This window comes from Syngnathoides biaculeatus, chromosome 4 (genome assembly GCF_019802595.1).
Source record: "Syngnathoides biaculeatus isolate LvHL_M chromosome 4, ASM1980259v1, whole genome shotgun sequence".
Lineage (NCBI taxonomy): Eukaryota > Metazoa > Chordata > Actinopteri > Syngnathiformes > Syngnathidae > Syngnathoides > Syngnathoides biaculeatus.
This window is the reverse complement of record NC_084643.1, coordinates 20,643,022-20,655,836: the sequence shown is the minus strand read 5'-3', so window position 1 is coordinate 20,655,836 and position 12,815 is coordinate 20,643,022. Positions and strand designations below refer to the sequence as shown.

Below are 12,815 nucleotides of genomic sequence, written 5' to 3'. Positions count from 1 at the left end.
TGTTCTGCCGCTCGTTGCTACGCGTCAGAATGGTGACCTTTAATTTACGCTTCTAACTGGATGAATTGACTATGTTACTCCCTATCATCACATCATCTGTTAACTGTTCCAGCTCCACCAGGCTTGAAATGGTTTTTCATCTTTGGCTTTAGACACATGCACACACATGGTGTCCTCGCCATTCCATTCTCACACTGGGGTTTATCTGCTTTCAAGTGTTGATGATGGTACTGTGGCCACATCATTCCACTTCAGACTGCATCTGCCAATCATCTTTAATCGTCTTCCATTAGCCACTGCTGTGTAATGCAATATTTTGGGGAGGGCGACCACTCCACACGCAAGTGGCCACTCGAGGAGCCCACACAAGCCCAAGGTCTAAATAGGATTCGGTCTCAAAGATGTATGATGTATTGATACAGCTTCATTGAGACACAAGCGTCCTGTGTCGGGGATAAAGTAAGTTTAGCCTGGGTTGTAATTGGAAGTTACAGGTGACTGGTCGGCTTATCTAAATTACATTAGATCAAATAATCTTGAGGGTATTTATATTAAGTATAATGTTTCAACTATAATAACTAGTCGGCCACTATGCTGCTTGAAACAAATTGAAATGCCATTGTCTTCTTCCAGCCTCATTTTTTTTGTTAGGTGTTTTCAATAAAGGCAGAAAGTACTGCATTGTACAAAAATGTAAATAAAGATAAGAGAATGCAGAGAAATTTTACGCAATGTAATTTTTGTAGGCTAATGTGCTGACCAGCTGACCTCCATGCAAAGTTCACAGGAGCTGGTGTCAAATCCGGCCTCACCTTTGTGAGGTTTGCATGTTCTCCCTGTCCCTGCATGGGTGTTCTCCATGCACTATGGTTTCCTTACATGTCCCAAAAACATGCATAGTAGTTAATTAAACTATAAATTCCCCATAGCACCCCACTCCTGGGTGCTGCTTTATACATGATAAATCACTCTTGTGAATTTTTTTAGTCCATGTCAATGATCAACATGTTGTTCGGTACTGTTATTTATCCATTCTCGCGTGCGTCTATTTTTATATTTTCATTATATTTGATTTTAATTGTTCATGTTTAGATTAAAAAATATATCAGTTAACTTGACTTAACTTTAACTTGAGGTAGCAGAAATGAAGATGCTGAGATTTATCGCTTGGTGTGAACAGGTCGGATAGGATTAGAAATAAGGTCATTAGAGGGACAGCCAAAGTTGGATGTTTTGGAGACAAGGTTAGAGAGAGGAGACTTTGATTTTTTTGGACATGTCCAGAGGTGAGAGAGTGAGTATGTTGGTAGAAGGGTGCAGAGGATGGAGCTGCCAGGCAAAAGAGCGAGAGGAAGACCAAAGAGAAGGTTTATGGATGTGCTGAGGGCAGTTGGGGTTAGACAGGAAGATGCAGAAGATAGGCTAAGATGGAAGAAGATGACACGCTGTGGCGACCCCTAACGGGACAAGCTGAAAGGAAAAGAAGAAGATCTATTTAATCACAAGTTACTCTTTATTTAATTGTCTTTGAGTACTTTCTTTCTCTTGCGTCAATAAACATTTGGATAACTACATTTACTTTTACTTGAGTCAAATTACTTAAAAGTAACAGTTTCTTGATTGTAATACTTTGCTACTTTTAACATCCCTGGTTGGGACATGCTGACAGTCAGAAAAAAGGAAAACAACTTTAATGTTTTATGTTTACCTTTAAGGGGCGTGCATAACTTGCTTGCTGAGTCTGAGTGTGGGCATCTGGGTGTGAGTTGTGGTCTAAAGCAGCCTCTTACTAACGTTTACATTTGGTAATTGCGTGTTTGTCCTTTTCAATAAACATCTGTAAGTGCATTGCCTACATGCAAAGACATTAGAGTACTTATTTTTTTTAACTTCACTTGAGCGGCAGTGTATCTGAAGACCTGATAACTTTTTTTTTTTTTTTGCCAGGGCCAAGGAGGCAGAACAATTGAAGCAGGATCTGTTGGAAGCCAGGCAGTCAGAGCACAGGTCCAAGCACAAGCTCCTGGAAATTACAAACAGAGTGTACACGGTAAGATCTTTATCTAAAATTCTTTTGTAGCAATAACAGTTTACGCCTTCGCTTAGTAAAAGTCTCTTTTTTTTTTTTTTTTTTAAACATTTGGTCAATTCCGGATATTTTATATTAAACCTTGTACTTAGTGAAATGAACTACGAATGCAATGTCAACACTGGGGTCCGATTTAATTGACTGACTTTTTCAAATAGTCAACATTTTTGGCAATTTTAACATTCCTTTTTTCCTCTCACCCACATTAAAACATAAGACAAATATACCATTCACATTCAATTTATTCATTACATTCAGACAAATATTCCTCCCCACAAGATCTACACAACGATGCACGTTTTTTCAGGGTTTTTTTCTCTTTTGTAATGTTAATTACTAGAGAACAAAATAGTGTTCCCTTATTTGCCGGGGTTACAGTCCTTATCCCCCTGCAAATAAGAAAACTGGAAATAATGGACGCAGTATTTGAATACCTATGTATGATATGTACCATATTTTTGTATTCATGAGGCATACTTCAAAGTCTTACATTTTCTCCAAAATAGACAGTGCACCTTATGTCCACAATAATCTGTAAATGTTGTGTGACTGCTCCAATGAAGTACACTTGAACACACTCACTCCTCACTATCTCGTGAGCACCTTTATATGGTACCTTACATACACGTAGGAAGACATGTTAGAATGCATGCTAACAATGTAACCAGTCTGTTCTAGTGTACTTCATTGGACTAGTCACATGGCAACATTTACAGATTTTGAAACACAGTGTGCACATAAGGTGCCCCTATAAGTGCACCTTGTGTTCATGAAGATATGGTATATTATTGGAAAAAAAAAACACCAAAAACTTTGAGAGCAAAATCCGCAAACTTGTGGGGCCACAAACGGTGAACCACGAATGGGCAAGGGCACGCTGTATTGTAAAACAGCCAAATTTGTCGTAAGCCTTAAGGGATTTGAAAAAAAAAAAAAATAATTACTCTGACAAATATTGCCCTCATAAAATCCATAATGGTAGTGCAGGATGAGATGGTGTGTAATTTTAAAATTCCACCTTGGCAATTAACCTGCCATGCATGTTATTGGGATGTGGGAGGAAATTGGAGTGCCTGACAAAAACTCACTCAGGAACAGAGAGAACATCCAAACTCCACACAAGTGAGGCTGGATTTGAACCCGGGTCCTCAGAGCTGTGAGGCAGACACTCTAACCAGACATTCACTGTCCTGTGAGTGAACATTGAGTCATTAATTACCGTTGTTGGATCAGCTGGAAAGTGTTGGCCTCACAGTACTGAGGTCCCAGATTCGATCCCAGACCCGGCTGTGTGGAGTTTGCATGTTCTCCCCGTGCCTGCATGCATTTCCTCCAAGCATTCCGATTTCCTCCCACATCCAAAAAACATGCAACATTAATTGGACACTCTAAATTGCCCCTCGGTGTGATTGTGAGTGCGGCTGTTTGTCTCTATGTGCCCTGCGATTGGCTAGCAACCAGTTCAGGGCGTATCCCGCCTCCTGCCCGTTGACAGCTGGGTTAGGTTCCAGCACTCCCCTGCCCTTGTGAGGATAAGCGGCAAAGAAGATGGATTGATGGCTGAATGAATGGATGGATGGATGGATGGATGGATGAATGAATGGATGGATGGATTACCGTTGTAACAATAAAATCGACCTTTGCACACAAGTGATCTAACCTGTCAACTGTTTCAAAACAATTGGTCAATACCAGTAAGTAAATACTCCATGACTATTAACATGGTAAATACAATGAAATATATTGCTAATGTAATGTAAACACACCCGTAAAACACTCTACTCTTTTGCTAATGTAGCAGTCTACGTTATAGTAATTATAATAGTTTAGATATAGTTAGTCAATAACAGGGAGTAAACTATGAATCACTAATTAACCGTGTGACCTAACAAACTCAACCTCTAATGTAGTTTAAATTCAGACATACAGTATAAACCTATTGTTCCCAAGTTAATTAGCCAGTCGATGGCTATCTATGGAAGCTAAAACTCAAATGCACTAAATCTTTCACACAAGATGAATAAAACTCCTTGGTTCCCTTTTGACCTGCAAACACTCACAAGCACTCCATATGCAGTCAAATGTGCGCGCCAGACGCACTGTTGGCCATCAAATTGCCCTCTCAAGTTTTACTGGGATGCATTCATGTTGATTGTCTGCCCAACTGTAGGATTTCCATTGAAATTACCTTTAAGGCGTTAAGATGGCATGACTGCATGCATATGCGCATGTGTGTTCATTCCTCTGTGCTTTCAGTATGTTTTCTGTTTGCTTTCATATCCTGTTTTTGTTGTGTTTGTTTATTCCTCCTCGTCTGCCAGTGCCCTGCGCTGCCGGTGGACTGCATGCCTCCTGAGTTGAGCTTCAGCAGGGAGAACCTGAGCTTTGACTTTAAAGACACCGACATGAAACGACTCTCCATGGAGATCGAGAAAGAGAAGTGAGTCAGCGACGACATTTTCAGGACAACTAACTGCTGTTTTCAGTCACTACCCCTCCTCTCACCTTTTCCTTTTCGTCCAAAAATGGATTGGCTCGTTTTATATTTCTTAAAATTCTACGCATAATTTCCACTGAGGTGCCACAATCGTGCAACTGGTTAGAGCATTGGCCTCATAGTTCTAAGGACCGCGATTCGAATCCCAGGCCTGCCTGTGTGGAGTTTGCATGTTCTTCCTGTGCCTGCGTGGGTTTTCTCTGGGCACTCCAGTTTCCTCCCACATCCCAAAAACATGCAACATTAATTGGAGACTCTAAATTGCCCTTAGGTGTGATTCTGAGTGCGACTGTTGTCTGTTTCCATGTGCCCTGCGATTGGCTCGCAACCAGTTCAGGGTGTACTGCCTCTGCCCGATGATAGCTGGGATTGGCTCCTGCACTCACGCGACCCTCGTGAGGATAAGCGGCCAAGAAAATGGATGGATGGATTACCATACCGGCTGCCGTTTTTTCATTATTAAAATACTAAGAATCAAGTATTTCATGACAGTGCCCTTGAAGCAGCGCATACTCTTAAACAACCTGTCAGAGTTTGTGCACTCTTTGTGTGATCTCTACCTCCATATTTCTCAAAGGCATTTCTCCTTTGGTAGGGTGGAGTACATGGAGAAGAGCAAGCACCTCCAGGAGCAGCTGAATGAGTTGAAGACAGAGATTGAAAGCCTCAAACTAAAGGAGCGCCAGACCCCACTGGACATGGTCCACGACCACAATGCCGAGCAGGGAACTAGCAAGCACAGCAATTTTAAGAAGGTATCCTGACACTCCGACTTCAACTGCGAGTGTGTGTTCACTGCCACTAATCTGATTACCTGCAGATTGATTCGATTACACGGCCGCCGCTGTGCTTTTAGCTGTTTAAACTGCAACCAAGCAGGTCCAAAAATGCCATGTACATTCGACACAGCATAGAGAAGAGTAAGAGTTAATAGGTCTCTGAAATCTGAATGATTTTTTTTATGCTAATTATATGAAATCATGTTTGAAAACTTGCATAATCAGCTCTCAGCTCTCAGACGCTTTGGGCACGTTGAATGGATACGCCAAAAGGAATCAAACACCTCATAAACGTTATATGATGTAAAATCATATTGGGAGGTTGAACTTCAAAACTTCAATTTACCCTCGTTGTCGGTACCATAATGTCAATGCTGAACACGGCACCTGACAATAGCGGGACGATAGGAGGAAGCTCAGGTATTTAATACTACCCTGATCGTTCATATTAAGTTAGCCACGAAGCCATGTAGTGTCAGGTAAACATTTACAAAATTATCCGTCATAAAATGCGCACAGCGGAATCAGCTGGCAGTAGTTTGGATCTTCAGCTCACCATCTAGGTGTGTCTTCAAAAAGTCAACCCGTCGCTTTTTTATTCGCGAGTAAGTATCAAGTTGACCAAAACTGCAGATCAAAAAAAGTGCTCTGCAGTCGACTGGTGGTGTGTTGATGTTCAGCTTGGCATCCGCATGTCTTGAAAAAGTCAGTCCATTCCTTTTTTATGTCCTTGTTTTTTGGGGGCTAAAAAAAAAAAAAAAAAGCTGTTCTGTCAATTGAGGCATCCAGCGAAGACCCATTTTTGAGGTGTAACCATTGTTAGCTTGTTAACTGCACACTGGAGTGGTAAATGGAGCTTGTTATGAAAGCTGAACACAGAAAACACTTAAAGCCCAAGTGTCATCCCTATAAACATTCTAAAATAGATATTGTAATGAAAAATACAAATAACATTACTCACTTCAATGTCTATGCGAAAAAATAAACATGAGTGGAGAGTGTGTCATCCATGCGCAAAGTTGCAGAAATGTCATTCTACGATATCCAAGTGGTCGCCATATTGGCTGCATGCTCCGTCCGTGACGTCACCCGGACATTCGCCAATGAAAACACGCGGTGCACCCTAACTATGGGAGACAAACGCGCCCCTTCTGACACGGAAGCTCTTTTCGAAAAGGAGAACACTACACAACTGAGTAAAGTTACCGGGGCAATATTACACTATTGTTTCGAGCCTTTGGGCAATATTACACTATTGTTTCTAGCCATATTCAGATGATATGCGATCACGGCCAAACCGCATCCACTTCCGCGGCGGAGATGAGCCACCGAGGATGAGCCAGCCGGTGTGTCTTATGACAAAGCCGAGCTGTCCTGCTTTAGGGGGGTGTTCACAGGCGCCACGGTACTGAGCAACACGGTCGAGCTGGGGGGCTTCATGCGCACACGCGGGTGAGTGAGCCATTCTCGGCTGGGTTCTTCAGAGGCGCCCCCCTCAGCAAAGCCCGACGCGCAGCCTTCGCAGAAGCAGTGACCGCCGTACGCGGTGCCTCAGCCAGTGTGGCTGATTTTCAGCGCCGTGGTGGCATATAATAGAGCCAAGCCATGCTGCTTTTAGATGATGTTCAAAGCCGCCGCAGTACTTGTTGAACACCGTCGAGCCGGGGCGCATTACTGCCTACTTGTTATTTGGAACCCACGAAGCTCTCGTCCTCTGCATCCGTGCAATCCATTTTTCACAACGAACCGGGTATCTTGCAAACTTATGAAGGCTAAATCCATTCTCCCGAGTGTTCAAGCAATATCCAGCAATGCAATGAGCCGGCATTTTGGCTAACACGAAGGAACAACGAGCTACCTTCCCGGAGGTAAAAATAATGAAAACAAACGAGTCCACTTGGGGGTGCCGCTGTCCTTTATGTCACTTCCTGAATCGTTTCGAAAACAAATCCCTCGAAAGGATTTTCATGGCGGGAGTTACAAAAAGCTGGATACATAAAAATCATGTTTTGTGATGAAAAAACACATGGGCCCATATTGGCTGATATTTTTTCATGAATAACATATTAAAAATCATCCATTTCACGGCAGGAGCCCTTTAAATGAGCAGCCAAACAGAATAATTGCAGTATGTCCTTATATAGTGGGGTTGGAAACTCCCGCTGAAAAGTATAGAGCTTGTGCACCTATGTCATAAAATCACATGACTTTTGTTTACCTCGCCATATTGCCGGTCAAGCTAAGCATTGCTCAATGCTAAGTCAGTTGGAGACGATACGGAAATATGTCTTGTTGCATGACTCCCAGAGTCTTGTCCAATCCCGTTAGACATTTAGAAGGTGAAAATAGACGACGGTACGTTAATTAGATAAACTCGTCATAGAGGACCCATATTTAATACTGAAGTCAATGTTTACACCGATAAGAAATTTGACTGTGAATTCACATCCGCTTGTCTTGGACAACTGAATATACACACGGATCTGGCGAGTAAGTCGTTGAGATTTACACGAAAAGGTTTGCAAGCGTATAAAAGTCTGGATGCATACAAATACTTTGTTGCTGGATCTATTCTCATCAGGAAGAAATCCCACTTAGTGACGGTTTTGATGGCTTGAGAACGCGTAAGCGTGTTCGGCAACACGTTAACCTTTGCCGGAATCCATCGATCTTTTCAGCTAGTATTCAGTAAATATACTAATGTTTAAATAAATGACCCCTGCTTTTACACAAACTCGCATTCATTAACTATGTATGAAAAAAAAAAAAAAAAAAAGAGGACGGAGGAAGCGATTGCGGCCAGAAACTTATTGTGTCCTGCCCTGACCTCTGCCAAAGTTTTCCCATCCTTAAAAGAACCTTCAAAGTGTAGCATGTCCTGAGCGATTGTTCTTTTGGCTTTTCAAACATGATGACGACCAATTGGCAGCTAGCTAATTAACAGCTTGTTGGATATGCTATTGTACCGGTCTAATATTCACTCAGTGCTACTTGTCAAAGAGATGACTGAAATCATACATCTCACATATTCTATATTTTGTTTACAAATGACCTTTCCAGTCAGTAGCTTGATGGCTGGTTAGCAACTAGCACAAGATACTCCCATAACAAACTACGTCATGAGTCAGTGATCAATCAAACACCACAAAACAGATTAAGTAAATGTCCATTACATTTTTTTCCCATGTGGCCTAGCCAGTTAGCAGGTTGATAGAAAGATAGATACTTTCTGTTTAGTGCAGTGTGCTTACGTGGTGATCTATGGACTTAAATACCCATTTAAAACTCTCACTTCTGTTCTCAAGTGACTTAGTCCTGGACAATCAACAGCAAGCCACTTGGCAGCTATGTCGCTATTAGCTGACACGTGATGCTGACATTACCCTGCTGTGTCATCATTCATCACTCCTTCTCGTCTAACTGATGTATTAAAATGCATATGAAACACTCTGCCTTTTGTACACAACTGACTCAGCCATTTGGCAGCAAACCAGCTCAGTACATAAGAGCTAGAGGCTGTAATGAGATGCTAACCTAGGAATCTATGATTTCGATCCACATTATAAAATCCACATAAAACAATCTACCTTTTATTCACAAGTGACCTAGCCAGTCGGCTGTTAGCTAGTGGCTAGATTGCTAGTGGCTATGCTTAAGCAATAGTTAACTATTAAACAGCACAAACAGATGGAGTCAAATGCACATCACATAACGACTTGCTCATTAGCAAAATGCTAACTTAGCAGTCTATTTCGTTTTTAAAAGTAAAGCCTAAAATGTTGTGATGAAAAAATTCTGAGAGAGAAATTCATCAAGTACAAACGGTCAATTCTGTTTCAGTGCAAAAAGTAAATTCTGTCTCCAACTTTTGACAAACTTGCAAGCTCAGCTTTTTTTCTTTTATCTTCCTGTACTGATTATCCATTTTCCTCAATTATCTAATAAGGCAAAAGAAAAAAAGAAACTGCATTTACGCTTGTTAGTGCAAGTGCTGGTTGATTTTTTTTTTTTTTTTTTTAGCGCACACAAGCGGCGAACATTCATCTTGTTCTCCAGGAAAATGGGCAGCGTTTTAACATGAGGTTAAAGTCCTGAAGTGCAAGGTGAAGACGAGCAAAAGTGGAACAGAGAACACTGGAGGCAGATGCTCCGGATGATTAATGATTGATTGATGATTGATGATGCACTTCCAATGCGGAACATTACACTCAGGACCCTCGGAAGGAGCAATTTTCCAAAATTAAGTCAAATTAAATATAAAGAAAATCACAAAAAATAAAAGGAATGAATTAGATGTATTTTACAACATAAATAATCCGTCCATCCTTTTTCTGAGCCCCTTATCCTCATAAGGGTTGTGAGAGTGCTGGAGCAGAGTACACCCTGAACTGGCTGCCAGCCAGTTACAGGTCTCATGGAGACAGACAACAGTCCCACTCACAATCACACCTATGGGCAATTTAAAGTCTCCAAAGTATGCATGTTTAGGGGATGTGGGAGGAAACCGGAGTGGCCAGAGAAATGCCATGCAGGCACAGTATGAACATGCAAACTCCACACAGGCGGGGCCGGGATTTGAATCATGACTCTCAGAACTGTGAGGCCAGCGCTCTACAACTGTGCCACCGTCAAGCTGTAATAAAAAAAAAAAAAGTCACAGCAATCATTGCAGCTTGGCTGTCTTGAGTATTCATAGTTCTTCAGCAATACTTCTGAAGTAATTGCAAAAGTAAATTCAAGATTCTTTTCATCCTCAGAGGTTGTCAACATTCTTTTTATGAAAGTAAAATAATGGCAGTCAACTCGTTTTTAGTTTTTTGAGGTTTCACACTTTGTCATAAATACTCCTTAAATAATTGTCTCAAACTATTTCATTCATCATCCAACGTTGTCAATACTTGGTTTATTAAAATAAAGTAAGGGTGATCAGTTTTTGTGGGCCACCTTGAGTCTTTGCACTTTTTTAAAATACTCCTTAAATATTTGCGTCAAAATAATTTGGTTTATTAAAACAAAATAAGGGTAATCAGGTCCTCTGAGCTGTCTCAAGTCTTCTTCAAAGATACCCATTAAATAATCGTTGCAAAATTTTACATTCATAATCCAAAGTTATCAATGTTTGGGTTGTTAAAACAAAATAACGCCATTGGGCTTAGGTCCTTACTGTCCTTGCTTGTTTTCAAAACAGAAACGAAGTTTGTGTTTTGAACAGATTGGATGGCAATAAATACAAATGAACTCTTCTGCTTAAAATGTAGTTATTCATGTAGTCATTATTGTAGTCATTATTATTATTATTATTAATATTACAGCAGTCAACACTTGGTTCATTAAAACAAAGTAAAGGCTGAGATTCTTCACTTTTCTTTTTACGTCTTGAAGTTTTTCATTCTCCAATGTTATTTACATTCGTTTTATTACAACTACACAATGGCAATTGTTCTTGATTGAACCTGTTTTGTATAACTGGTGACCCTTATAAATACTCATGGAATTATCTGCTCAAAATACAATTAGTCGAGGACACCTGGTTCATTTGAACGTCAAGATCTGGACCATTTTTTATCCAATTTTTGGTCACATGATAACAACATGAAAAACCAATCTAGCCAGTTACTGACCACGACGTTCTCGTGTCGCCGCACTTTGTATTATATCCTCCACAGTTGACGCAACAGAGCACCAAGTCCAGAGTGGCCTTCTTTGAGGAACTTTAAGAAAGCCTTCTCCAATCCTTCTACATCTACTTGGAATAAAACTAACTAACTAAATAAATGATCACTATTCCAGCATCTTCAGGGGCCTCACAGACGCGCAAACATGGATGCTCGTTTTCCTGCTTGACATTGGTGAGGGATAGATCATATTTTTAATATATAATAATCCTGCAAATACATATCTGTAGATAAATGCTGGAGGATTCTCGTGTCTTCTGTGTGAAAATTAAATAAGGCTCACCAGAGTTAACAAAGAAATCACTGGATGCTCATTTTCCTGCTTGACATTTGGGAGTCATGGCTCATATTTTTAATATATAACAATGATGCAATAACGTGTACATTTTTGTAGATAAATGCTGGAGAACTTTCATGGCTTCTGTGTAAAAACTTAAATAATGCTCACAGAGGGAACAAAGAAATCACTGATTTAAAATTGCTGGTGGTTGTTTAATCCAAATCTGTTGGTAGTTTTTACATAAAATAAACAAGAGTGAAGAGAAAACAAACTGCTGTAAAATCATGGGATAGAAATCCTTGATTTTCTAGTTTTTGTCTATATTGACAGACAATGGCAAAATAAAGGTATACCAAAGAAACCACTGCTGTTAATACATATGATGGAAATCATCATTGGTAGGAAAGAAAAAACAGGAAACTTTAAAAAGTGAACACATGGTCAATTTCTATGACCCCTCAGAAGTCACTGTTAAGTACTTAAGCATCAATGCTGTAAAAACAGATTTTTCCCCCAAATCTTGATGTATATTCATTATCTAACCACTAAGGGCCAACAAAGACTAAGATCTTGCTTCATGGCATGCCTTAATGTGTCATCCAAAAAAAGCATTTTCCTAAATAAATTGTCCTTTTATGGCTGATTGTTTACCCTAAAAAAAAAAAGTTTTATGGCAAAAAATGCATAACATTATTTAAACTTATGTTCTTATGTGACGTTTTCCTAATAAAGCATGAACTAGTTTAACGTTTTATAATAAGCCTACTGTTGCGCGCTGTAAATCCTAATGTGTGTGCGTGCGCCCGCATATAAAAATTCCCTGACATACTGTATGCAGTAACTTGTATTTTCCAATTTTCAAATAAAATAAGATCCCTACCATGTGTAACTGATGTGTTTATTTTGGTGAGAATGGGCTGCCTGTGGCCAACCCCCCAACCCCTGGTGGTGCCGGGGTGGTCTGTAGGGAGACACACCAGGAAAAGTGACAAAATGCTCGGAGAGAAGAGGGTTGGTCGTCTCGGGGTTCGCCATTGACGTCACAAAGTCTCCCGGACATTGTTAAAGGTTACAATTATGCATTCTCAACTGTCATACATAATGTATGAGTAAAAACCACAAGACTATGCTACTGTAAAACAGGAAACACCAAGGTACACTGTACTGTCATTGTATGTCATCTTTACAGCTTTTTACTTTTGTGATTGGTTAGTTGGTTCTTTTTCTTTTCATCTTCAGTAGTTGGCTTTTCAGTTGGTTGGTTCTTTGATTCTACTAGTTGGTTAGTTGGTGGGTTATTTAATTGGTTGTTTTTTTTGTACATTTGCAAGTTAGTCTGTTAGTTATTCAGTCAATTGGTTGGATGGTTAATTCGTTGTTTGAATATCTAGTTGGTGGCGTGGTTAGTTGGTGAGTGAATATGGTATTTACTTGGGTGTTTGATTTGTTATGTCATTGTTTATTTGGTTTGTTATATTTTTAAGTAGCTGGGTGC

The 12,815-nt window shown here is 40.2% G+C and overlaps 1 protein-coding gene across 4 annotated transcripts in view; it reads left to right on the top strand.

Annotated features, from left to right (window-relative positions):
- Positions 1 to 12,199, top strand: part of nf2a (NF2, moesin-ezrin-radixin like (MERLIN) tumor suppressor a) — a 60,934-nt gene extending 48,735 nt beyond the window's left edge. For 2 of the 4 annotated variants that reach the window (XM_061817705.1, XM_061817708.1), the window contains exons 13-16: positions 1,948 to 2,050; positions 4,411 to 4,529; positions 5,182 to 5,341; positions 9,386 to 10,297. In XM_061817705.1, coding sequence (XP_061673689.1) covers positions 1,948 to 2,050; positions 4,411 to 4,529; positions 5,182 to 5,341; positions 9,386 to 9,460 — 457 coding nt within the window. In that variant the 3' untranslated portion in view covers positions 9,461 to 10,297. Of the gene's footprint in view, positions 1 to 1,947; positions 2,051 to 4,410; positions 4,530 to 5,181; positions 5,342 to 9,385; positions 10,298 to 11,031 lie in introns of those variants that run through there. The other 2 variants (XM_061817706.1, XM_061817707.1) reach the window with 2 other exon arrangements.
- The last annotated feature ends 616 nt before the right edge of the window (positions 12,200 to 12,815 follow it).